Genomic DNA, 27984 nt, shown 5'->3' with positions numbered 1-27984 from the left:
AGAGAATTTATTGCTCCATTATCAGAAGAAATGAACTTCTTCCTGCCTCGAAGGTGCTGTCAGGATTCAGAGGAAGAAGCTGACACTGCCCAGACAGAATCCTGTGTTTGAATGGAATTTATGCATCATGGATGAGGTGCATGAATATGCAACAGGCTGTTGCTTTTAAGGGTTAATCCTCTGTTAACGTGGGTCCTTTTTGGGGCTTATTTTGCCCAGAAAGAGGTGCCTGGACTGTCCCTAACTCTTTGTTTTTATTGTCTCATATTGTCCTATTCCTAATTGTCCAAATTATTATTACTCTAATTGTATTACTATTTTTATAACCATTTTGTTACTATTAAACTTTTACAATTTTAAAAACGAGCCATTGGCGTTTTTCGCAGTCTGGGTGGAAGGGACCCACCCAGCCACCCCTCTCTGCTGACAGGCTCAGGTGCTCCTGCAGGAATTCCCAGCTTTCAGCAGGAGCTGCACACACCAGAGCTGCTGCCCACCTGGACAGATTCACTTTCAGGCAGCAGCCAGGGACATCTGGGGGCTGCCCAGCAGATTTGGGGCAGTCTGAATTTGCTGCTGTGCCCTGCAACTCATCACTGAGCACTCCTGCAGCCTGCCAGGGGCACGGCAGACACCAACCGCGCCATCCCTGGAGGTGTGCAAGGAATGACTGACTGGATGTGGCACTCAGGGCTCTGGGCTGGTGACAAGGTGTGGATCAGTCAGAGGCTGAACTCCATGGTCTTGGAGGTCTTTTCTAACCTGAATAACTCTGGGATTCTGCTCACCTTGGGCGCACAGAGCTGGGACAGGGAAGAGCGGGAGCTGGAGGCACTCAAGGGACAGAACTCAAGGGACAAAGCTCAGAGCTGCTGTACTTGAGAGCAGCTGAAAAACCGAGTTCTTCCTCCAAACACACCCACAGGAGTGGGGCTCAAGGGCTTCACATGCAGAAGATGGAAAGGCATCAATTTACAAATGGTTCTACATGTGGATGCACACAGCTGGGGTCAGTTTGGGGCCCCTCAGAACCAGAAAGACATTGAGGGGCATCAGCAAGTCCAGGCCCAGGAACAGAGCTGGGGGAAAGGTCTGGAGCACCAGGAGCAGCTGAGGCTGCTCGAGGGGCATCAGCAAGTCCAGACCCAGGAACAGAGCTGGGGAAAAGGTCTGGAGCACCAGGAGCAGCTGAGGCTGCTCGAGGGGGCTCAGCCTGGAGGAAAGGAGGCTCAGGAGGGACCTTCTCAGTCTCTACAGCTCCCTGAGAGGAAGGTGGAGCCAGGTGGGGGTCAGGCTCTGCCCCCAGGGAACAAGGGACAGGACAAGGGCGGGCAGTCCAAAGTTGTGCCAGGAGTGGTTTAGATGGGATACTGGGAAAATTCCCTCCTGTAAATGGCTGTCCAGCCCTGACATGGACTGCTCAGGACAGGGGTGGAGCCCTCATATCTGGAAGTGTTCAAAAACCATGTGGATATGGCACTTGAGGACATGGTTTAGTGATGAACATGATGGTGGTGCTGGGTTGATGGCTGGACCTGCTGATCTTACAGGTCTTTTCCAACCTTACTGATTCCCTGACTCTCAGTGCCCAATCCTCACATTTACATGGCCCAAAAGGTTCATTTGAGACTGTCATACTGACACAGGAGATGCCCACTGCAATAAATGATTTGAATTTATGTTGGGACAGAGTCCCTGACTCTCAGTGCCCAATCCTCACATTTACATGTCCCAAAAGGTTCATTTGAGATTGTCATACTGACACAGGAGATGCACACTGCAATAAATGATTTGGATTTATGCTGGGACAGACAGAGTCCCTGACTCTCAGTGCCCAATCCTCACATTTACATGTCCCAAAAGGTTCATTTGAGACTGTCATACTGACACGGGAAATACACACTGCAATAATCTGGATTTATGTTGGGACAGATGTGTGACAAGGGACAGGTGCCATGTGAAGGTGAGGGATCCCACTTCAACAGCAGCTGAAGAATCCATTAAATATCATCAATAACCTTTTCAAAAATCAAAAGGGCTGGACAACTTGTGTTCAAGAGTCCCAACATTTGCCTGAGGTGCTTATAGAGCATTTCCAAAATTCTGGGCTTTTGGTAGCCCGAGACCCCTGACATTGTGCTGATGGACTGAGACCCAGGAGGATTCCTGTGACCATCAGCTCCTCACCCAGACACCACTCCAGGAGTAACTGAGGAACTCGTGTGGCTCTCAGCAGGCACTCAAGTGGCTTGCATGAGGAACAGTTGAATTCCATGAAAACCAGGTCCCTCAAAAGCCAAACTATTTCATTCTGAGAAGACTCCAGACACGGCAGATGAAGTGAAGGTTCACCAATCAGACTTGTATAAAACATGGAAGCTGTGCTCCAAGGAAGAACCAGGTAAGAGCCATCAGGAGAGAAATGAGAATTTGGGCTCTGTCAAGATCTGTCAGGCATGGCTTTACTGTAAAGCAGACAGAATTGAAATAATTCCATATGAGGGGAGGCTGGGGGCCTTCCAGTTCAGGAGGGGGAGATAGACCCTTTTTATCTTTTCATGCCATTAATAACTTTATAGGAGATGATTATTCCATGTTTGTAATCACAAAATAATTAGGGATATTAATGGAACTCAGTAAAATACCAAATGAAATATCAGCGGCAGGCTTAAAAAATGCTTTTGGATATAAAGCTCAAGTAAACTAATAATTGATTGCCACTAGATTCTGTGGGACTGAAATGCATAAAAGGAATGGGAGAGGATCAGACAAAACCATGGATGGCAGCCCCATGGTGCCTCATACATGGGCATGAACATGATCCACAGAGTGACAGGAGCTGAGCACCCACCAGGGGAAGGAAGGAAGGAAGGATCTCTTTGTCCTGCTGGGGTCTGGGCCCCTCAGCTCCTGGCACTTTGCTCTGACACGTGCTCAGTCAGTGCAATATGACACAACATGTCAGTTTAACTATCACACTACAGCCTCAAGGTTTAGGCTGGACATCAGGAAGAATTTCTTCCCAGAAAGGGTCAGCAGGCATTGGCAGGGGCTGCTCAGGGAGTGGCAGAGTCACCATCCCTGGAGGTGTGCAAGGAATGACTGACTGGATGTGGCACTCAGGGCTCTGGGCTGGTGACAAGGTGTGGATCAGTCAGAGGCTGAACTCCATGGTCTTGGAGGTCTTTTCTAACCTGAATAACTCTGGGATCCTGCTCACCATGGGTGCACAGAGCTGGGACAGGGAAGAGCGGGAGCTGGAGGCACTGATTCACCAGGAAAGATGAGAAGAGCTAAATCTGTCTGGCTTTGGCCAGTGACAGCTCATGGGGACAAGGAGACAGGCTGAAAATAACAGCGAGCAAAAAAGGGAGATGGGACTGACTGCTGAGAGCTAAATTAACCCCAGGCAGAAGGAAAAGCAGCCCTGGCAGGAGAGCAGCCCCTGGACATGGGCTGGAGCTTTCCTGGCTCTGACATCATTCCTTCCTCTGTTCCAGTGGGTTCAGTTCTCAAAGGGTATCAGGAGGGCAGAGATGGGGGGCACAGGGCAGGGGAGCTTGAGCACTTCACTGGCTTCCCACTGAGCATCTCCACAAAAGCAGTGCAAAGCAAAACACTGCAAAGCACAGAACCCCAAAGGAGACCTTTGACAGCAGTGAAGGAAGGGACAGGGACCTGCCACAGCCCCACTGGGGACAGGGACAGGGACCTGCCACAGCCCCACTGGGACACAGCACTGGGAACAGGGACAGGGACCTGCCACAGCTCCTGATCTGGGGACAAGGACCTGCCACAACTCCACTGGGGACACAGACAGGGACTGCCACAGCCCCACTGGGGACAGCAGCACGGGGAACAGGGACAGCAGCACTGGGAGCAGATGGGACAGGAACCTGCCATCGCCCCCATCTGGGGACAGGAGCACTGGGAACAGGGACAGGGATCTGCCACAGCCCCACTGGGAACAGCAGCACTGGGAGCAGATGGGACAGGGACCTGCCACAGTCCCTGATCTGGGGACAGCAGCACTGGGAGCAGATGGGACAGGGACCTGCCATGCTCAGGGTGCTGCTCTGCTCCTGCACATCCCTTCCCCAGGACACTTGAGGACAGTGACCACGTTTCCCCAAGGGAGAAGGAAGCCAGGATGCCTTTTTGAAACATGGAATATGGTCACATTTGCAGCATTGATGAAACCCAGGGCTCCTACAGTTACGTGAATATTCACACATCATGTGAGCCCCCATCTGAGAGCTGTGTGCCAGGGCTGCAGATCCACAGCCAGATCAGAGTGCTGCTGTGTGTCTATATAAAGGCCTGATTTCATCCTGGGGCACGGGAGAAATGCCTGCAGTGACAACAATCCTTCACTGGGACAGACTCCACATCCCTGGCTGTGACAGGCTGGGGCCTCAGAGCCTCACCAAGGCTCCTTCCCCTCAAAGCCCTGGGCCTGTCGAGGCCCCTGGGCTGCTCTGTGATTCCAGGATGAGTTATTTCATCAATGAACTACAGGGTGGGGCTCCAGGATGAGTTATTTCATTAATGAACTACACAGAGTGAGACTCCAGGATTGGTTATTTCATCAATGAACTACAGGGTGGGGCTCCAGGATGAGTTATTTCATCAATGAACTACAGAGTGGGACTCCAGGATGAGTTATTTCATTAATGAACTACACAGAGTGGGGCTCCAGGATTGGTTATTTCATCAATGAACGACACAGAGTGAGACTCCAGGATTGGTTATTTCATCAATGAACTACAGAGTGGGGCTCCAGGATGAGTTATTTCATTAATGAACTACACAGAGTGAGACTCCAGGATTGGTTATTTCATTACTGAACTACACAGAGTGGGGCTCCAGGATTGGTTATTTCATTACTGAACTACACAGAGTGGGGCTCCAGGATTGGTTATTTCATCAATGAACTACACAAATAGGGACTCCAGGATTGGTTATTTCATTAATGAACTACACAGAGTGGGGCTCCAGGATGAGTTATTTCATTAATGAACTACACAGAGTGGGGCTCCAGGATGAGTTATTTCATCAATGAACTACACAGAGTGGGGCTCCAGGATTGGTTATTTCATCAATGAACTACACAGAGTGAGACTCCAGGATTGGTTATTTCATTAATGAACTACACAGAGTGAGACTCCAGGATTGGTTATTTCATCAATGAACTACACAGAGTGGGGCTCCAGGATTGGTTATTTCATTACTGAGCTACACAGAGTGGGGCTCCAGGATTGGTTATTTCATTACTGAGCTACACAGAGTGGGGCTCCAGGATGAGTTATTTCATTAATGAACTACACAAATAGGGACTCCAGGATGAGTTATTTCATTAATTAACTACACAAAGTGAGACTCCAGGATTGGTTATTTCATTAATGAACGACACAAAGTGAGACTCCAGGATTGGTTATTTCATCAATGAACTACACAGAGTGGGGCTCCAGGATTGGTTATTGCATCAATCAACTACACAGAATGGGGCTCCAGGATTGGTTATTTCATTAATGAACTACACAGAGTGGGGCTCCAGGATTGGTTATTTCATCAATGAACTACACAGAGTGAGACTCCAGGATTGGTTATTTCATTAATGAATGACACAAAGTGGCACTTAGGAAGATGGCACTTCCTTCTTATCCCAGTTGGGAGCCAGCTTTGTCAGGGGCACAGAGACAGAAAAAGAAGGGAATCCTGCAAGGATCTGGCCTGGCCAAACTACGGAATGCAGCAGGACAGGATCTCCCTGGAAATGAAAACACTCAAATGCTTAAAGAGAAGCAAAAAGCACTGTCCAAAGCTACCAATCCTCAAATCATTTCAGAACCAGAAACAGGACAAAAACCTACACCTGGGTTCAGCTGGAACAGGTAACACCAGAACACATTCCATTTCATCTCTGCAGCACCACAGAGTTTTTATTCCTGTTCTTACTGACCCTTCTTGTGTGGTGAAATCCTTGGAGCAGCCATTTTTCTTCACTGTATTTTCCACTATAAAATTCCACTGGAGACTCCTCTCAGCCCAGCAGTTTCAGACTGTTCTAAAGGTCCTTTTAGCCATCATTTAACACACAATTACAAGGCTGTGAAGACTGGGGAGTTTACAACTCTCCTAAAACCTACTTCAATGCTGTGCTGCTCAGGGCAGGCCTTGCAGGAGGAGAGCATTTATCCAAGGAACAGTGGAATACATGGAAAACTTCCATTAAACCTGGCCTCACCTGCCTCAGAACAAACAGGCAGAGACATCTCTAAGTGCTCTTTGTTTAGAGGCCAAGCCTCCCCAAACCTGAAGGATACAGGAAGAAAAGCTAAAGGTGTAAATAAAGGTAAGAACAAAGAGAAATTCCCATCCAGGAGCAGGAACTGCCTTGTCTGAAATGGAAAAAGCAGCATGGAATTTAGTGGACCAAGGTCTGGATAAACTCTCTCATGTTGTCTGTAGCCACCAAACCTGAGCTCAGGCAGATAAAGTGGAAGAAAAGGCAGGGAATAAATGGAAATCCCTCTTACCAGAGAAATTTGGTTTCTCTAATCCAGCAAAAGGAAGGCTGGAAGAAGTCAGGACTGGGGTCCATAGAATTACACCAAAGACAAGCAGGCAACGGGTCAGCCAGCAGGGAGGAGATTGCACAAGATAAAATACAATGAAAACAATGACCTAACAAATGACAGATTAAAAGTAAGTTTTCTGATCACTCCAGAAGCAGAAATATGGAGAAGTTTTGGGGTTCTCCCTGGAGGAGGGATCTGTGTGTGCACACCCTGCTAACAGGATGAAACAAGCAGTGTTTAATGAAAAGTCTGACTGACTTATTAACCAGAGCATAATGTTGGGCTGGTAGGAGACCTGACTTCAGCACTTCCTCCTAAATCATGTTATCCTCCCTGCAAACTGAGCTTTGCTGCTCCTGAGGTGAGCACAGTCCTTTTCCAGCTAAACTCCCTCTTCCAGCCTGTCCCAGTCTGCCCAGTGCCCAGCTGGGGATTGTTTCCCACTACAGTGGGGTCTTGGAACTGCTGGGAGCTCCTGCTCTCCTCCAGTGACACTCAGAGCACGCTGCAGCACACAGGGACCAGTGTGAGGGCAGGTGAATGCCTCAGCCCCTGTGATTGCTGTGGGGGTTATTGTAATGCCTGACTCTGGGACATAACAAAGCAGCAAAGCCCCCTGCCTGTTACACACAGGGCACCTGCCCAGTGCAAAGGGAGAACTGGATTTGCTGTAGCACTGTGTTTAAATGTGCAATTTTCACTCCATCAGTCCCTTCTCTGCTGCTTTCTGCTCTCTCTGAGGCCAATGAGATGATTGTGTGACAGGGCAGAACCAAAACAATCCTGCCCCACTTTTGGAGCAGGCAAAGGGAACTGCATTTGTGTGAGAATCATTCCACACTTTGCTCCTGGTCACCAGAGAACTCTGGATCAGACAAAACTTGAAGCTGAGCTGGGATCAGTGATGAGGAACAAGCAGGAGTCACATGAATCAATCCTCAATCTCTGACACTTTGTGGGTGACTCATGTCCCTGTCCTTGACACAGGTCCATGGGTGAGGCTGAACATTTACAGGAAGAGATCACAAACCCGCCCTGAGGTCACAAACCCACCCCAAACCCACCCTGAGGTCACAAACCCACACCCAGGTCACAAACCCACCCCAAACCCACCCCCAGCTCACAAACCCACCCCGAGGTCACAAACCCACCCCAATGTCACAAACCCACCCTCAGCTCACAAACACACCCTGAGGTCACAAACCCACACCCAGGTCACAAACCCCCCTCTTAGGTCACAAACCCACCCCAAACCCACCCCCAGGTCACAAACCCACCCCCAGGTCACAAACCCACCCCCAGGTCACAAACTGCCCCCAAACCAGAGGGTCCTGGCCTGGAAGGTGGCAGAACCCTGGCCCAGAGCAGCTGTGGCTGCCCCATCCCTGGAAGTGTTCCAGGCCAGGTTGGACAGGACAGGGAACAACCTGGGACAGTGGAAGGTGCCCCAGCCCATGGCAAGGCGTGGCACTGGGTGACATTTAAAAGGTCCCTTCTGATCCAAGCCATTCTGATTCCATAAAAAAACACTGAGGACCCTTCAACCCAGTAGGAAAAGGTCATAAAAACATTTGGATGGCAATAAATTAAAAGCCAGACAAATTAAAGGAGAAAATACGGGGCATTTTTCTCTGCTCAATAGGAACATTGATCATCTTAAAAATTAAATATGAAAAATGTGAGTGTTTTTTTTAACATCAAAAACACTCCACTCTGTCATGTTCCTGCCAAGCCAGGTGAGCAAACACAGGTGATGTGAACTCACCTGCACTACACAAGAGGTTTATTAAACTTTTCCGGGTTTAAAATTTATGGGTCACCTTGTGAGAAAATCAAATTTGCTACATAAGAATTCCAAGTCTGACAATGCCCTGATGCAGCACACACTCACATAAATGCAAAACCAGAGCAAGGGGAAGAGCTCCACGTGTGTGCCCAGGCATAGGCCCAGGATGGCTCCCAGCACATCCCAGTGCTCCCCAGTACCTGTGCTGGCCCTTCCACAGCTGAGTCCTGAGCTCAGGATGGCTCCCAGTACATCCCAGTGCCCCCCAGTCCCTGTGCTGGCCCTTCCACAGCTGAGTCCCTGGTGCTCAGGATGGCTCCCAGTACATCCCAGTGCTCCCCAGTCCCTTTGCTGGTCCTTTCATAGCTGAGTCCTGAGCTCAGGATGGCTCCCAGTACATCCCAGTGCTCCCCAGTCCCTGTGCTGGTCCTTTCATAGCTGAGTCCTGAGCTCAGGATGGCTCCCAGCACACCCCAGTGCTCCCCAGTCCCTGTGCTGGCCCTTCCACAGCTGAATCCCTGAGCTCAGGATGGCTCCCAGTACACCCCAGTGCTCCCCAGTCCCTTTGCTGGTCCTTTCATAGCTGAGTCCTGGGCTCAGGATGGCTCCCAGTACATCCCAGTGCTCCCCAGTCCCTGTGCTGGCCCTTCCACAGCTGAGTCCCTGGTGCTCAGGATGCTCCAGGAGGCTCAGGATGGCTCCCAGCACATCCCAGTGCTCCCCACTACCTGTGGAGCCTTTCCAAACCTGAACCCTTTGGGCACAGGATGCTCCAGGACCAGGACCAGGCTGTGCTGTCACATCTCCTGCTGGCAAACCCTAGCTGGTGCCAGGCTTGAGGCTGGCATTCCAACACAAATGGTGACATTCCTGAGCAGTTTCCACAGGATCAGGCTCCCTCCCTGCCTGCAGAGCAACAGGATGCGACACCTGAGCAGCAGCAAAGAAGACACCCAGCACCTGTGGAAACCTTTTCTCCTTCTCAGGCAGTGGAAAGGCAGCTCCTTCTGTCCCTGGGCAGAGTGAGACACAAAATCCTGACCACGTCCCCCAGCAGTGGAAGCTTTGGCAGCACAGAGCCCTCTGCAGCTCCTGGACCTACAGGGGCTATGCAGGACATGGGTTAAGGCTGGGCACACTCAAGGGCGTGGATGGAACCAGCCTTTGCCACAACAGAGCAGCCCTGGGCACAGAAACACAGTTTGGGGCCCTCCTTCCACTGCTCTGCAACCTTGAGATCCTCCTTCCACTGCTCTGCAACCTTGGGGCCCTCCTTCCACAGCTCTGCAACCTTGGGACCCTCCTTCCACTGCTCTGCAACCTTGGGGCCCCCCTTCCACTGCTCTGCAACCTTGGGGCCCCCCTTCCACTGCTCTGCAACCTTGGGACCCTCCTTCCACTGTCCTGCAACCTTGGGGCCCTCCTTCCACTGTCCTGCATCCTTGGGACCCTCCTTCCACCGTTCTGCATCCTTGGGACCCTCCTTCCACTGTCCTGCATCCTTGGGATTCTCCTTCCACTGCTCTGCAACCTTGGGACCCTCCTTCTACTGCTCTGCAACCTTGGGACCCTCCTTCTACTGCTCTGCAACCTTGGGATTCTCCTTCTACTGCTCTGCAACCTTGGGATTCTCCTTCTACTGCTCTGCAACCTGCCTAGCAGCTTTCCAGGCTATTCCATCAGAGCCATCTGAAAACACCTCAGCTCTAACCTTGTGCCACCAAACAGGTGTTCAACACGCTGCTTTCCTCCTCTCAGAGCCTCTCTGCACCCCAGCACAGCCACTCTGCCATGCAGGAGAGGATGGAGACCAAACTGGGACAGAGATATCCACCACAGGGTATCCCACACTCTAACACAGTTATTGTGCACTGCAGCACAGGCTATCCCACACTCTAACACAGTTATTGTGCTATAGCACAGGGTATCCCACACTCTAACACAGTTATTGTGCTATAGCACAGGGTATCCCACACTGTAACACAGTTATTGTGCTATAGCACAGGGTATCCCACACTCTAACACAGTTATTGTGCTATAGCACAGGGTATCCCACACTAACACAGTTATTGTGCACTGCAGCACAGGGTATCCCACACTCTAACACAGTTATTGTGCTATAGCACAGGGTATCCCACACTCTAACACAGTTATTGTGCACTGCAGCACAGGGTATCCCACACTCTAACACAGTTATTGTGCTATAGCACAGGGTATCCCACACTCTAACACAGTTATTGTGCTATAGCACAGGCTATCCCACACTCTAACACAGTTATTGTGCTATAGCACAGGCTATCCCACACTCTAACACAGTTATTGTGCTGCAGCACAGGGTATCCCACACTCTAACACAGTTATTGTGCTATAGCACAGGGTATCCCACACTCTAACACAGTTATTGTGCACTGCAGCACAGGGTATCCCACACTCTAACACAGTTATTGTGCTATAGCACAGGGTATCCCACACTCTAACACAGTTATTGTGCACTGCAGCACAGGGTATCCCACACTCTAACACAGTTATTGTGCACTGCAGCACAGGGTATCCCACACTCTAACACAGTTATTGTGCTATAGCACAGGCTATCCCACACTCTAACACAGTTATTGTGCACTGCAGCACAGGGTATCCCACACTCTAACACAGTTATTGTGCTATAGCACAGGCTATCCCACACTCTAACACAGTTATTGTGCACTGCAGCACAGGGTATCCCACACTCTAACACAGTTATTGTGCACTGCAGCACAGGCTATCCCACACTCTAACACAGTTATTCTGCACTGCAGCACAGGGTATCCCACACTCTAACACAGTTATTGTGCTGCAGCACAGGCTATCCCACACTCTAACACAGTTATTGTGCTATAGCACAGGGTATCCCACACTCTAACACAGTTATTGTGCTATAGCACAGGGTATCCCACACTCTAACACAGTTATTGTGCTATAGCACAGGCTATCCCACACTCTAACACAGTTATTGTGCACTGCAGCACAGGGTATCCCACACTCTAACACAGTTATTGTGCTATAGCACAGGGTATCCCACACTCTAACACAGTTATTGTGCTATAGCACAGGCTATCCCACACTCTAACACAGTTATTGTGCACTGCAGCACAGGCTATCCCACACTCTAACACAGTTATTGTGCACTGCAGCACAGGGTATCCCACACTCTAACACAGTTATTCTGCACTGCAGCACAGGCTATCCCACACTCTAACACAGTTGTTATTCTGCTGCAGCACAGGGTATCCCACACTCTAACACAGTTATTGTGCTATAGCACAGGGTATCCCACACTCTAACACAGTTATTGTGCTATAGCACAGGCTATCCCACACTCTAACACAGTTATTGTGCTATAGCACAGGGTATCCCACACTCTAACACAGTTATTGTGCACTGCAGCACAGGCTATCCCACACTCTAACACAGTTATTGTGCTATAGCACAGGGTATCCCACACTCTAACACAGTTATTGTGCACTGCAGCACAGGCTATCCCACACTCTAACACAGTTATTGTGCACTGCAGCACAGGCTATCCCACACTCTAACACAGTTATTGTGCACTGCAGCACAGGCTATCCCACACTCTAACACAGTTGTTATTCTGCTGCAGCAGAGCCCCCCTGGCTCCAGGAGCAGCTCTGGCAGTGCCCCACGCTGGGGCTGGCACAGGCTGGGTGTGTCTCTCCAGTTCTGCTCTGACAAGATCAGTCTCCAGCTCACAGCCATGGTTCAGGGATAAGGAACACAGTCAGCAATCAGCAGTCCCTCTTCTCCCAGGGCTGTATTACATTACATAAGGAATGTGACAGCAGCATCCTGAACCTCAAACCCTGCTGCTCAAGGACTCCAGGCTCTCTGCTCAGCTCCATCATCCCATGATTCTTCTCAAGGAATCACCCCTGGAGCAGCAGGCAGATGCCCTCTGGAAGTGTTCAAGGACAGGCTGGCCAGGCTTGGAGGAACCTGGTCTCGTGCAAGGTTCCTTTCTGAGCACTCCCCAGAGCTGCAGGACAATCAGGAATTCCCAACCAACTTCCCAAAGCTGGTCTGCTCTTGGGTGACTCCAACCACCAGTATGGGGATCTCCAGCTCCCTGTGAGCTGCACAACCACGTTTTCCTCAGTATGGGAACAGATCTGTGCAAAGGGGGCTGTGCTGAGGGGACTCCAGAGCCAGCCTGGGGCCTCACACCAGCCACACCCAGGAATCACAGAATCACCGAGGCTGGAAAAGACCTCCAGGATCAGAAGATTATGCAGAAGAGAAATGCAAGAAATACTAATGTGGTTTTCAGGGACTTAGAGATGGAGAAATCTTCAGGATGCACTAACAGGGGACCACACTTTGCAGTCATCTTATTGTAAATCTTCCATACCCTCTCGGTGATTTCTCATGTGCAGCTCCTCACAGCACAACCAACTGCCTCCAACTCTCTCCTCACCCAGCTAACCCACTCTTTTGTGGCACTTGTCTTCTTACTGGACACAGCTGTGGCCTATTGAGGGCAGGCCTGTTCCTAATCTTTGGTGATTAGTACAGCTGCAACTCCTCAGGTGTGAGACTGCCTTCTGCAGTATTCTCTTACATTCCATCCCTCCACAACACCTGAGCCAGCTCATGCTCTGCCTGGGTGGAAAGGATTTGTCACCTCCCACCTGGAAAGCCTTACTGCAAAACCAAGAAAAATCTCAGTTTCAAAATCTCAGCAGAGCCAAGTTCTCAGTGGCCAGCACTCCCAGGCAGCACACGGCTCTGGGGCCCTGTGCTAGGGGAGAAATGCCCATGCAAGCTGTCAGCAGGGATGCTGCTCCTGCCTCTCCTCAGCGGCAGCAGCTCCTGGGAAACCTGCCTGCAGAAAGGTGCTGACCCACGGGCCAGGCACTGAAACCCTGGAGACAAACACGGGAAGCTGCTCACACACAGCCAGAGGATGAGCAGGCAGGCAGACACAGGATTTTAACCTTTAGCACACGCACCATCCCCATGCCAGGTCCCCTAGATGCCACCTGCCCCTTCCTGACACCTCATGCTGCATGTTAAGCCTTGAAGGGATTAGGGGGAGGTTCAGGAGATGCACAAATCATTGGCTCCAGTCCTTTCCCCAGCAGGGGCACAGTGCCCTGAGGGAGATCTCCTCCTTTTAGCAAAGGGTCACTACACAGCACTCAGCTGATTCTCGATGTCTGTGCTCCACCAGGGTTACCCACACATCCAGAAATGTCCATTTGTTCAACCCCACTTCTCCATCAACACACAGCAAATAGGAACTGAACTTCCCACCTCAGCCCCTTTGGTTTTTACATCATTTCCAGCTCACTCCTGCTCTGCAGCAGCCACTCTCACCTCAAGGCCAGGAAAGGAGGAAAAGGGGAAAGCAAGGAGGAAACAATCATCGTGTTTGGGATCAGCCAGGTCCAGAAGCCACTCGACCCAGAGAGATCAGAGTCCCCCTACAACAACGGGTGAGGCTGGGAAGCAAATCAAGCAGGCTGGATGATTTTTGGCAGAGAGAGAACAGTAGGAGTGGTACAGACCTCTTCCTCCTCAATGCGAGCAGGTTCAATCAGCAGATTATTGGCTTGATCAAACGACACCCCCTGTTAGGACAGGAACCAGCAAAGAGGCATGCGGATTAGTGGAGCATCAACCAAACCCGCCACCACGACCACCACAACCACCACCACCACCCAACACACGCACTGGGCCGCAGCTGGGCCAGCTCCCGAGGTGCTGCTGAGCCCCAGAGCTCTTGGGGTCACTGCTGAGCCCCAGAGCTCCTGGAGTCACTGCTGAGCTCAGGAGCTCTGGGGCTGATCCAGCTCCTGGGGTCACTGCTGAGCTCAGGAGCTCCTGGGGTCACTGCTGAGCTTCAGAGCTCCTGGGCTGATCCAGCTCCTGGGGTCACTGCTGAGCTCAGGAGCTCCTGGAGTCACTGCTGAGCTCAGGAGCTCCCAGAGGAATCACTGCTGACTCCAGAGCTCTGGGGCTGATCCAGCTCACTGTTAGACTCCAGAGCTCCCCGAGTCACTGCTGAGCTCCAGATTTCCTGGGGTCACTGCTGACCCCCAGGGCTCCACAGCCAAGCCCCCTCACAGCACAGCTCCAGAGCTGACCCTCAGCCCCAGAGCAGCCCCCAGTCCTGCTCAGCACCCCAACAGGGCTGCTCGTGGGCTCCCACAGTGCCAAGCGCCAGCACAGTCCTGCCAAGGAGCACCCCTAAGGCCAGGCTTTGTCCGTGCTGGCACCCTGGGGCCCTCACCCTGAGGGTCACCACCAACTGACCGCATCCTCTCCACTCCAGGTCACTCTGGGGGAGAGGAAGGAAGGGTTAAACACAGGAGGAAGCACCGAGGAGCCTGTGGTGCCACAAGCTGCTGCACAGGAACGAGCAGTCCCAAACACAACTTCAAAAAAGCAGTCCCAAACACAACTGCAGTCCCAAACACAACTGCAAAAAAGCAAAAAAGCAGTCCCAAACACAACTGCACCAATCCCTCTCTCTTTCAAGCACATCTTGACAGGCACCTGGGATCCTGCTCTCAAGCGCAGGAAACTTCAGGATTTCTTCTGAAAACCAACTGTCCTTGCAACAAAGCCCTCTGGTTGTAGGCTTCAGCCTCCTGCACAGCCTGTGCTGTCTCCTCCTCAGTGCACCTCCTGCACGAGCCCCCCTGCCCAGGGACACTGCTCCCTGCATCCATCCCCACTGCTGGCACACAAATGTCTTCATGGAGCAGGCATCCATGCAGCCCCGCAGGGAGGAGAGCTGAGCCCCAGCAGAGGCTGAGCTGGCAGCCAGGGTGATTTCTGACAGGTTCCCACCCCTGAGCAGGCACCGCAGGCTCTGCAGTGGGTCAGTGCCTCCTCAACTCAGTCCCCAGCTGAAATAACCTTTTCAGGTGAGGATGATGGGTCCTGGATGAAGGGGACTTGGGACAGCTTCAAACATTCCTTCTGAGGAACTTCACCAGCAGTGGGAAAACCGGCCTCACCCCGAGGGAGCACAAGATGAGCTGCATTGGCTCACACAGAGCAAGGCAAGCACCCACTGAGGGAAAGGACCTTTTCCTGGGCAACCCGAGCTCCAGCAGGGATGGGAATGCACACCTGGAGCATGTGAGTTACAGCAGAAGCACTCCAGCACCTTCCAGGGACCCACATCTCACCGCTGAGATCTGCTGATGTCAGACTGGGATGGAGACCCGGCCACATCCTGACCTCTGCCCACCCAATTCAAAATCCTCAAACCCTTGGGTGAGAACTGGGCTGAGTCCCTCATCCATGTATTCCCATTCCACTGTGAGGAACCTCCTCAGGCAGGGACCTCTGTGTGTCCCCAGCCAAACATGGTGGTTCAGCTGAAGAGAGCCCAGGACTCCCATCTCTTAAGCCCCAGTATAACCAGTAAGGCCAAACTTCAGAGCCCAAGCTGCCCTAAATCCCAGTGCAGCCTCCATCAGGCTGTGTGTGGGGGGCAGCACAGGGAAGGGCACACTCCTGGCTGCACTGACATGCTCCAGGAAGCACTGTGCCAACAAGTGTTTCCTGGAAACAAATCCACACAGGGACAAAGCTCATCCTCCTGTGAACCAGCAGTGAGGAGGAGGCTGGAAGGAGCAGCAGAACCCACCAGAGGTGAGACAGAACTGTCCCTGCAGCACGTGGCATGGGGCTGGTGCAAGGAGCTGGACACAGTGGAGGTGTCAGACAGCCACACAGCACAGCCCTAGGGCAGCCCCTAGAGGCCCCGTGACCTGCAGCTCTGCCCAAGTGCTGCAGCCTCCTGCCAGAGCCTTCCTCAGCACCACATCAACCTGGCTGCTGGGCCACAGGAGCAGGGGGCAGGTCTGCAGCCCTGTGAGCTCCCCTTCCCCACAAGACCTTACCTTCACGGAGGGCTGAGCAGACAGAGCTCCATTCTTTCTGTCATCCTCATCCCACGCTTCCTCCTGATCCCTGGGCTCTGTGTTATTATTGCAGCCTCCCAACTCCTCTTCCTCTTTGGGGACCCCATCGCTGCTCAGCCCCTGCAGGAGTGCCACCACTGCCTCTGGCTTGGGCAGCTTGGTGATCTTGAAGTGTTTCTTGTAATGGGGCGTGTCCTTGCGGATGAGCCTCTGCTTCTCCACGGGGAACGGCCGCTCTTCGTCCTCATCCTCATCCTCGCTGCGGATCAGCGTGTCCTCGGCAAAGTGCACGGTGGGCTGTGACAGGAGAGCCCAGACACAGCGTGAGCCTCAGGGGACACAGGGCTGGCAGCACAGAACCTGCTGTCCCTGGGACCCCTGTCCCACTCGGGCAGAGCCAGGGGCACTGCTGCTGTGCCCAGCACAAGGCAGGAATGCATTCCCAATTCCACATCCTTGTCTTTTCCCACAACCACACCATCCTCAGGCCAGCAGCACTGCTGCTGTGCCCAGCACAAGGCAGGAATGCATTCCCAATTCCACATCCTTGTCTTTTCCCACAACCACACCATCCTCAGGCCAGCAGCACTGCTGCTGTGCCCAGCACAAGGCAGGAATGCATTCCCAATTCCATATCCTTGCCTTTTTCCACAGCCACACCTTCCCCAGGCCAGGGGCACTGCTGCTGTGCCCAGCACAAGGCAGGAATGCATTCCCAACTCCACATCCTTGCCTTTTTCCACAGCCACACCATCCTCAGGCCAGCAGCACTGCTGCTGTGCCCAGCACAAGGCAGGAATGCATTCCCAACTCCACATCCTTGCCTTTTTCCACAGCCACACCATCCTCAGGCCAGCAGCACTGCTGCTGTGCCCAGCACAAGGCAGGAATGCATTCCCAATTCCACATCCTTGCCTTTTTCCACAACCTTCCCCAGGCCAGTGGCACTGCTGCTGTGCCCAGCAAAAGGCAGGAATGCATTCCCAACTCCATATCCTTGCCTTTTTCCACAGCCACATCTTCCCCAGGCCAGTGGCACTGCTGTGCCCAGCACAAGGCAGGAATGCATTCCCAATTCCACATCCTTGCCTTTTTCCACAACCTTCCCCAGGCCAGGGGCACTGCTGCTGTGCCCAGCACAAGGCAGGAATGCATTCCCAACTCCATATCCTTGTCTTTTCCCGTAGCCACACCTTCCCCAGGCCAGTGGCACTGCTGCTGGCACAAGGCAGGAATGCATTCCCAATTCCACATCCTTGCCTTTTTCCACACCCACACCTTCCCCAGGCCAGCGGCACTGCTGCTGGCACAAGGCAGGAATGCATTCCCAATTCCATATCCTTGTCTTTTCCCACAGCCACACCTTCCCCAGGCCAGCGGCACTGCTGCTGTGCCCAGCACAAGGCAGGAATGGATTCCCATTTTCTTTTTGCCTTTTCCCACAACCACACCTTCCTCAGGCATTCTTCTGTCAGCTCTAGGGATGGAGGGCATTCAAACCCTCACAGTCACCCCAGCTTTCCTACAGCCTGCCAGGCTCCCACAAGCTGCCTCAGCCTCTGCTTGCACTGCCTTCCACGGCCTGGATCTGCCTCCAGTGATGCCCAAACCCCATATTCATTTACTTGCACCTCTATTTCCCACCTCCTCTGAAACTTCCAGCTCCCTTCACTTTTTCTCACGACCCTGCTGCAGTTCCCAGGCTCCTACCTCATTGTATTCCACTTCCACATCTTCCTCCTCGTGGTCAGCAGCCTCCTTGTGCTCCTCCTGGGCCCTGGGCTTGCCCTCCTTGTGCAGCTCCCTGTGCAGGTCGGGCAGCTGCCCGTTGGGCCAGCCCCTGTCCCTGTCCTCTGCCCTGCCCTCCACGGAGGCCGTGCTGGTGGACAGGTGAGAGTCCTCGCTGCGGTTGGACGTGGCACTCAGCCTCTTCTCCTGAGAAAAGGCTTGTGGTCAGCATGGAACCAGAGCAGTGTGACTGCTGTGAGGGGGGAATGCAGCACCAACAGAACCAGCTTTTCCTCAGGGTGCCCACAGCTTCCCCTTCTCTGCTCCCTCTATGTGACTGGGTGCACCCTCCTGTGTGGGGATTTATTCCCAGCTCCCACCAGGGCAGCAAGGTGCCTCCTGCCTCCATTCCCACCACTCTTTACTGGGAATATCAGAGCCTTCTCTCCCTCTCCCTGTGCTATAAAATTGGTACTGACACATACAATTCCCCTTCCACTGTTCTCTGCCTCCTGGTTCTATCTCCTGCTCTGTTTCACAGGCCCCCCATGACATCAAAAGGCAGATTCCCAACCTCCCCAGGCAATCCAATCCCAATCTTTCCCAAAGTCAGTCCTTTTATATGCTAGATATTCCCAGTGGAAGATGTCTTTGCCATGGCATGGAGGTGGAACTCGGTGATGTGTAAGATTCCTCCCAACCCAAACCATTCCATGACTGTCACAGACACATTTTATGAAAAATTCTTTTGCTAGGATCTTTTCTCCTGGGAAGCTGAGAGGCCTCAGAAACAAAATGCAAACAATGGTTATCTGCTGCTGTGGAATGCAACAGGTGCATCTGGGATTGGTCTCATGTGGTTGTTTCTAATTAATGGCCAATCACAGTCCAGCTGTCTTGGACTCTGGTCAGTCACAAGATTTTATTATCATTCCATTCCTTCCTTTCCTTGCTAGCCTTCTGATAAAATCCTTTCTCTATTCTTTTAGTATATAATTTTCTTTTAATATAATATATATCATAATAAATCAGCCTTCTGAAACATGGAGCCAAGATTCTCATCTCTTCCCTCGTTCTGTGAACACCACCACACGTGATCCCCTGCTCTCTGTGGTTCTCCACTCCCCAGGGACCAGCACTCACCTCCGAGTTGGGAGAGCTGGGGTTGGCATCAGCCTTGGCAGCGTTCACCTCGCTGCGCCGCACCTCGATCACCTTCTTCATCACCTTCAGCTCGCTGGGGTGAGGGGTGGCTCTGCGCTGCAGGCCCTGCAAGGAGAGACCCTCAGCAGGGCATTCCAGCCTGGCAGCACTGCCAGCGTCCTGGCTTGTAAGATGTGTGTGTATTCTATCACCTCTGCCAGAGGTGGGGCAGTTATCTGCTGCTCATTGAGCAGTTTATCTCTTCCACAACCAATCCTCCCTCCAGGACACAGCTTCTGTTCATGGGCCATTCATTATTAATTATCTTCTGTTAACGGGCCAGTGAGTGCCACTGCATGGCTGATAAAATGCCATCATCCCGTTGGGAGATGCTCCACCCAGGCATTCCTACCTGGATAGAATCTGACTTTGGGAGCACCACATCAGCCTTTGCCCACTGCAAAGCAGTGGAGGAGGAGGAGGAGGAGCAGCCTTCTGTTCCCCTGCATTCCCAGAGGAGCAGCCTTTGCCCAGTGCATTCCCAGAGGAGCAGCCTTTGCCCAGTGCATTCCCAGAGGAGCAGCCTTTGCCCAGTGCATTCCCAGAGGAGCAGCCTTCTGCTGCCCTGCATTCCCAGAGGAGCAGCCTTTGCCCAGTGCATTCCCAGAGGAGCAGCCTTCTGTTCCCCTGCATTCCCAGAGGAGCAGCCTTTGCCCAGTGCATTCCCAGAGGAGCAGCTTTCTGCTAGCCTGCATTCCCAGAGGAGCAGCCTTTGCCCACTGCATTCCCAGAGGAGCAGCTTTCTGCTGCCCTGCATTCCCAGAGGAGCAGCCTTTGCCCAGTGCATTCCCAGAGGAGCAGCCTTTGCCCAGTGCATTCCCAGAGGAGCAGCCTTCTGCTCCACTGCATTCCCAGAGGAGCAGCCTTTGCCCAGTGCATTCCCAGAGGAGCAGCCTTTGCCCAGTGCATTCCCAGAGGAGCAGCTTCCTGCTGCCCTGCATTCCCAGAGGAGCAGCCTTCTGTTCCCCCTGCATTCCCAGAGGAGCAGCTTTCTGCTGCCCTGCATTCCCAGAGGAGCAGCCTTTGCCCAGTGCATTCCCAGAGGAGCAGCCTTCTGCTGCCCTGCATTCCCAGAGGAGCAGCCTTTGCCCAGTGCATTCCCAGAGGAGCAGCCTTCTGTTCCCCTGCATTCCCAGAGGAGCAGCCTTTGCCCAGTGCATTCCCAGAGGAGCAGCTTTCTGCTAGCCTGCATTCCCAGAGGAGCAGCCTTTGCCCACTGCATTCCCAGAGGAGCAGCTTTCTGCTGCCCTGCATTCCCAGAGGAGCAGCCTTTGCCCAGTGCATTCCCAGAGGAGCAGCCTTTGCCCAGTGCATTCCCAGAGGAGCAGCCTTCTGCTCCACTGCATTCCCAGAGGAGCAGCCTTTGCCCAGTGCATTCCCAGAGGAGCAGCTTCCTGCTGCCCTGCATTCCCAGAGGAGCAGCCTTTGCCCAGTGCATTCCCAGAGGAGCAGCCTTTGCCCAGTGCATTCCCAGAGGAGCAGCTTCCTGCTGCCCTGCATTCCCAGAGGAGCAGCCTTCTGTTCCCCCTGCATTCCCAGAGGAGCAGCTTTCTGCTGCCCTGCATTCCCAGAGGAGCAGCCTTTGCCCAGTGCATTCCCAGAGGAGCAGCCTTTGCCCAGTGCATTCCCAGAGGAGCAGCCTTTGCCCACTGCATTCCCAGAGGAGCAGCCTTTGCCCACTGCATTCCCAGAGGAGCAGCCTTTGCCCAGTGCATTCCCAGAGGAGCAGCTTCCTGCTGCCCTGCATTCCCAGAGGAGCAGCCTTCTGTTCCCCCTGCATTCCCAGAGGAGCAGCCTTCTGCTGCCCTGCATTCCCAGAGGAGCAGCTTCTTGCTGCCCTGCATTGCCAGAGGGAGCCCAGGCCCATCTCCAGCAGCCCTGGAGCTGCAGAGGAAAACTCCCCCCTTGTGCAGGATCCCTGCTCCAGCAGAACCACAGCTGGCACTGCAGGAGGGCTGAGCCCCCATGGGATGGGGCTGTGCCACCCCCTGACACACAGGGGACAGGGCCTGCTCTCACTCTGGCAGTGGTTTGGGGTTTTTTGTACTGTTCCATTTGTATTTTTAATTTTCCTAGTAAAGAACTGTTATTCCTGTTCCCATATCTTTGCCTGAGAGCCCCTTAATTTCACAACTATAATAATTCAGAGGGAGGGGGTTTACATTTTCCATTCCAGGGGAGGCTCCTGCCTTCCTCAGCACACACCTGTCTGTTCAAACCCAGACACCAGGCCATGACCCTCTGCAGGTGACCAACACCTTTATCAGAGTCAGAGCCCCAGGGGGACACCACCAACACCTCCTGCTGCAGGATCTGCTCCAGGCCTTCCCCAGCCTGCAGCTGGAATGGGGAAAGAACAGAGGCAGGGAGCCCTGAGAGCTCCCTCTGGACATCAGTCTGCTCTCCAGCTGATAGGGCCTTTGGGAAGAATGATGGAGCTGGGAAGTTTAAAGTGGTGTTTCAGGCTTAGTAAATAAAAAACTCTTGACAAAACTCCTCCAGAGCACAGGTGAAAAATCTTGGGGTGTCCTCCTAACTCCTCTGGACTTAACAGGTCTGCCCAGCCCCAATGCAGCAGAGTTGGTGCTGCTTAGTGAGTTCCATCCCAGGTGGAGAGCCAAGAAAACCAGCATTCTAAAACTAGTCACAATGTTGAGAACAATTCCAACAAACCCCAAAGCTCCCAATGCCAGCGGCACACACGCACTGCCAGGACAGCTGCCAACACCATTCATTAGAAGGATTCAGACCATAAGGATGGCTTCCCAAAAACTAAAAAGGAATAAAGTCCTGCAGACTTTATTCCTCAGAGCACTCACTGAAAACTGCTGTCCTGGCCTTTGCATATGCCCTGGTAGCACAAAACCACCTCTTGCATGTTTTGAGGCAGGGTTTAGTACTTTACTAACGGGACACTCTGCAGCATGGGCTGCTGGAACCCTGGCTGCTGAGAATTTCAGACTTTCTGTGCTGACAGACTCTGACCCCCAAGAGAACACTGCATTGACCTGAGGCTGTGGAGAAAACTTCCAAAATGGAATGACAGAACTGGGATTGTGGGTGCGGAGTTTGAACAGAAGTGTGTAATATCACAGGGTGAAAACCCTACAGTCAAAGGTTTTAGAATATAGTAATATATATAAAGCGAGATGGAGGTTCTAGGGCAGAGGCTGCTCCTTCTTCTTCACCTTCTTCTCCATGGGTTTGGGTGGTTTTGTGTAATTGGATAAAAAGGTCCACACTGTGGTCCATGGGTGGTTGGTTATTGGGTTAAAAGTAAAAATAATTTATGTGCCATTTCTTAATTGGACAGTTTACACTTAAAAGGCCTTGTAGAGAGTGAGATACAGCTCCATTTTTTAGTTTGTTAGAGTGAAGTGCTGTAGAACTCAGGGTTTGTGAGACTGTAACATGGATAAGAACTAATAAACATCTGAGTCCCAACAAGAAATCCCATCTCACACATTTAATCCTGACCCTGGCAAAAAGAACCCTGACAATGGGCTGCACTGCCTGCATGCGTGGAGGGATGGGGATGGCCTGGGTTGGGCTGGGCAGCCTTTCCCCATGGTGGGGGTGAGCTAAAACCCTACCCTGACAGTGCTCTACTGGGATCTCTGGACATTTTGAGTGCCCCACTCCCATAGAAGAGCCTCAAAATATGGCTCTGCACCACAGCTGCAGGGAATTCATTCCCTTCCCTCCTGCTTGGGCACCAAAGAGCCTTCAGACTGTGGAAATCACACACCTATAGCAGTGCAAAAACATGGACACCACAGTGGCCCCATCTCTGGAAAGCTCAGCTTGTCCCTGTGCTCCCACAGGAGCCAGCAAGCTCCAGGAATTCCTCACCCGTCTCTCAGCTCCAGACTCCTCATCCTCATCTCCTTTGGGCTCATCCAGGAACTGGATCACACTGACTCTGTTCAAGTTGCTGTCTGTCCAGCTCTCATCCACGCTGTTCTGCAGCAGGTTCTCTGGGGAGCAAGAGAACACAGTGGGAGCTCCTTTTGGGAAGAGCAGGGTTGTAGGTGTGGATGGAGGTCAGTTCTTATCCCATTAGGGAGCTTCTTCTTGTGTCTGCCGATGGCATCAGAGGCCTTGAGGACAAAGGCTGTGGCCTCACCATCCTGTCACCCTCTGTACATCTCCCACCAGACCTACAGCAGCCTCCAGAAGTGTCTGATGCTTCAGCTCCAGCACTCCTTACTCAAGGAGTGCAGGAAAAGGCAGAATTCCGGCAGGAATAGCTGCAGCCATGATATTTTCTGAAAAATCCTTTCCTTAGGATTTTTTCTCCTGAGAAGCTGAGAAGCCTCAGGAACAAAATGTAAACAATAATTTTCTGCTGCTGTGGAATGCAACAGGTGCATCTGGGATTGGGCTCATGTGGTTGTTTGTAACTAATGGCCAATCACAGCGCAGCTGTCCGGACTGTCTCGGTCAGTCACGAGCCTTTGTTATCATTCCTTCTGTATTCTTAGTTAGGATTTCCTCAGAAGGCTTTCTTCTATTCTTTTAGTATAGTTTTAATATAACATATATCATAAAATAATAAATCAGCCTTCTGAAACATGGAGTCAACATTCTCATCTCTTCCCTCATCCCAAGACCCCTGTGAACACCATCACAAATAGCATGCTGACAGGACAATGAAAATTAACTGCTTGATCACCAAATCCAAGCAGAGCACTCAAAGATGAGGCTGCAGGGCCTTGCCACCTGTCATAAAGCAGTTCCTCAATTTTAACAGTCACTGCCTGGGAAAGGTGCCCCAGATCCATCCAAACAAGAGCCTGGATGTGCCACAGGAATCACAGCAAGGACAGCCCAGCCCAGCAGAGAAGGTTCAGCACCCTCCAGAGCACGAGGCTCTGCAGCCAGTGCTGGTGCTGCAGATTCTTACCCAGGCTGGGAGAGGGCTGCTGAGGGAGCAGGTAGCAAGTGAGAACCTTTTCTCCTGTCTTCTCATCGTCCTCGGTCTGGAACTTCAGCATGGGCTGGGACTGGTTTTCTGCCAGCCACAGGGCTTTCAGATTAAGATTTGTCAAAGCAAAGGGCAAGTTCTGCAGCCTGCAAAAGAGAACAGCCACTGCTTGTTAAACTCACCTGGTCAGGAATGAGCTTCACCTTAGCTCCTGAGTGCCCCACCTGAGCAGAGAGGGACGGAGCCACGCTGCTGAGGATGCCCCAGCCCTGTTCCCAGCTGGTTTTGTCCCTGGCTGTGGACTGGGCTGCAGTACCCCATCCTCACCAGCCTCTAGCAGGTCCAGCTCCCTCCAACAGTGTGGAGGGGTTCACAAACAGGAAAGCCATGCTCTCGCAGACCAGTGTACAGAATGCTCCCCACAGAACCTCTGGTCAGCATCCAGCTGCTCCCAAAAGCACCAACCCCAAAAACAGAACCACAGGAGCTCTCAGAACAGCTCCAGGCACCCACACACCACGGATGAGGCTTTGGCACCTGAGCACTGATGACACAAACCCCAAAAATCTGCAGGGAGGAAGGGAAGGGGGAAAAGGGAGGGGGAAAAGGAAGGGAAAGCGGGGGCTCACAGCTCAAGCCCTCAGCAACCAGCCTGGCTCTCCCACCCCGTGGATGCCGGGATCCACACAGCTCCAGCACCTCCCTCTCAGCAGCTGTCAGAGTCCTAGATACCAAGGGTTTTAAACTTTCGATACTAACAAACTCTAACTCCCAAGAGAACACTACATTCGACCTGAGGCCATAGAAAATACAACCAAAATTAACTGATAACACTAAGATTACAAGTATGTAGTTGATTAAAAGTAGGTAATATCACAAAGTAGAAAATTCAGAATTTTAGAATTTAGCAATTTAGTTTTATTTACTATTTTTATTATATAAACTTTTAAATTTATATATATAAATATAATTATATATAATTTATATCATTTTTATATATAAAGATATATTATTATATTTTATATATAAATTATATAATAATAGATTTTAATAATAATTAAGTATTAAAAATTTGTAATAGCTCTATTATAATTTTTTAAAAAAATTTAGTTTTAGAATATAGTAATATGTATGTAGCTAAAATAGAAGTTTTAAAACAGCAACTAGTCCTTCTTTTTCACCTTCTTCTTCCGGAATTTAAGTAATATTTTATAATTAAACAAAAAGCTCACATTACAAACTTTAAGTAATTAGTTATTAAATGATAAGTAAAAATAATTTAAATACAATTTCTTAATTAGATAATTTAACCTTAGAAGACCTTATATAGAAAAATAATTAACCCTTTTGTAACTTGTTAGTAAAATACTATAGAACTTATATTATGAAGTTCTATAATATAGAACTTATATTATAAAGTTCTCACAACTAAAATTATAAATAAAAATAACAAACATCTAAAACTAAACACAAAATACCATTTCTAACACTTCATTCCCAACTTTAACAAAAATTAGAAAACCCTCAATGTCCTCGGTTGCCAGGCAATGTGTATTCTATCACCATCTGTTACAGGTGTGGCAGGTTTTTTTAATCTTCTGTTAAGTGGGCAGTTTTCTCTATCTCTTGCACAAACCAATCCTCCCTCTGGGGAGACATCTGCTATTGATGGGCCATTGAGTTTCACTGCATGACTGAAAACAATAACACAATCCCATTGTGAGATGCTCTGCCCAGAGGGAGGAGGCAAGCGTTCCTAACTGGAAATAATCTGAGATTTTGGGACACCAGAACAGCATTTCCACTGGATTCCGAGAGGAACAGCTGCTTCTTCCACTGGATCGTCAGAGGAAAACTCCACCCTTCTCCAGGATCCCTGCTCCAACAGAACCATACCTGCCTGTCACTGTGATATTTTATGAAAAATCCCTTTGCTAGGATTTTTTTTCTTGAGAAGCTAAGAAGCTTCAGCTTCTCCATGTATTGTTATTTTGAAATGTGATTTGGAAAACTGTTTACTTAGCATGTGAGTTTTTTTTAATTAATGGCTAATTACAGCTAGCTGTGTCAGACTCTGAGTCTGTCATGAGTTTTTATTATTCGTTCTTTGTTAGTTTTTAAATTTTTTTTCCCTTTCTTTGGTATCATTTTATGATATGATATGATATAAAATAAATCAGCCTTCTGAGAACTTAAGAGTCAATTCTCATCTCTCACCTCATCCTGGGGACACTCACAACAACACCACAACAATTAATAACCACACCTGCTACTCCAAGGGCTGCAGCCACAATTCCACTTGGACTCCTGCAGGACCCCTGCTCCAGCAGAACCACACCTGACACTCCAAAAAAACTGCAGCCATAATTCCAATAGGAATTCTACAGGATCCCTGATCCAACAGAACCACACCTGACACTCCAAAAAAACTGCAGCCATAATTCCAATAGGAATTCTACAGGATCCCTGATCCAACAGAACCACACCTGACACTCCAAAAAAACTGCAGCCATAATTCCAATAGGAATTCTACAGGATCCCTGATCCAACAGAACCACACCTGACACTCCAAAAAAACTGCAGCCATAATTCCAATAGGAATTCTACAGGATCCCTGATCCAACAGAACCACACCTGACACTCCAAGGGCTGCAGCCATAATTCCAATAGGAATTCTACAGGATCCCTGCTCCAACAGAACCACACCTGACACTCCAAAAAACCTGCAGCCACCATTCCAATTGGATTTCTACAGGATCCCTGCTCCAACAGAACCACACCTGACACTCCAAGGGCTGCAGCCACCATTCCAATTGGATTTCTACAGGATCCCTGCTCCAGCAGAACCACACCTGACACTCCAAGGGCTGCAGCCACCATTCCAATTGGATTTCTACAGGATCCCTGCTCCAGCAGAACCACACTTCAGGAGGGCTGCAGCCACCATTCCAATGGGACAGCTACCGAGACCCTGACCCACAGGGTGTCAGGTCGCATTCTGACTCTGTCAGTGTTGTTTTGATTTACTGCATCGTTTATTTTACCTTTTAATTTTCTTCCCCAGTAAAGAACTGTTATTCCTGCTCCCATATCTTTGCCTGAGAGCCCCTTAATTTCAAATTTATGGCAGTTGGGAGGGAGGGGGTTTCCAGTTTCCATTTCAGGGGCAGCTGCTGCATTTGCAGAGCCCCAAGGCCACGCTGCTCACCTGTTGCCAGCCACGTCCAGCACGTGCAGCTCGGTGGTGTTGGCCAGCTCGGGGGGCAGCAGTGCCAGGCGGTTGTCGCGCAGGGACAGCACGCTGAGGTTGGCACAGCCTCCGATCTCTGCTGGCAGCGCTGTCAGACGGTTCCGGTCCACGTTCAGGTTGGTCAGCTTGGCCAGCTTGCCCAGGGACTTGGGCAAGGCCTGAGAGGGAGAGAAGGAGCCCAGTCAGTGGTTGCAAACAAACAAACTTTTGTGGAAGTCGTAAAGCTGGTCTGTAGGAGTGTGCTTTCTGTTGATGGAGTGACAAAACTATCCTTTGTCCCTTAAAGGGAAAGAAGTCCAGAAGTTTCTCTCCTGGATTAAGCGAAAAGACTCCTCAGAGGACCCAGGGGACTCCACCTCAAACTTAAGGCTAGCTAATTGGACAGAAGCCAAAAAGTGCCACTAGAAAAGGACGTGAACAAAGAAACTAATTGCTTTTGTGAGGTGTTTTTACCAGGAACAGGAACGTCTAGCACCTGGCTCGGTTTTTCTGTTTGCTATTTTGCCTTTTATTAAACCTTTTTGTTTCCAACACTGCAACAGAAGCCATCCTGCTGATTATTGTGCCTCCAAGGG

The 27984-nt window shown here is 51.0% G+C and overlaps 1 protein-coding gene across 4 annotated transcripts in view; it reads right to left on the bottom strand.

Moving 5' to 3' along the window:
* Positions 1-27984, bottom strand: part of SCRIB (scribble planar cell polarity protein) — a 141551-nt gene that overhangs the window by 76828 nt on the left and 36739 nt on the right. For all 4 annotated transcript variants that reach the window (XM_066571285.1, XM_066571286.1, XM_066571287.1 and 1 more), the window contains exons 10-16: positions 27368-27567; positions 24139-24305; positions 23085-23209; positions 19173-19298; positions 18012-18236; positions 16281-16598; positions 13929-13991 (exon numbers count right to left, since the gene is read on the bottom strand). In XM_066571285.1, the coding sequence (XP_066427382.1) occupies positions 13929-13991; positions 16281-16598; positions 18012-18236; positions 19173-19298; positions 23085-23209; positions 24139-24305; positions 27368-27567 (1224 nt within the window). The remainder of the gene's footprint in view (positions 1-13928; positions 13992-16280; positions 16599-18011; positions 18237-19172; positions 19299-23084; positions 23210-24138; positions 24306-27367; positions 27568-27984) is intronic.

This window comes from Molothrus aeneus, unplaced genomic scaffold, assembly GCF_037042795.1.
Source record: "Molothrus aeneus isolate 106 unplaced genomic scaffold, BPBGC_Maene_1.0 scaffold_43, whole genome shotgun sequence".
Taxonomy (NCBI): Eukaryota; Metazoa; Chordata; class Aves; order Passeriformes; family Icteridae; genus Molothrus; species Molothrus aeneus.
Note: the sequence above shows the minus strand (reverse complement) of the source record. Positions and strands in the feature narration are given on the sequence as shown.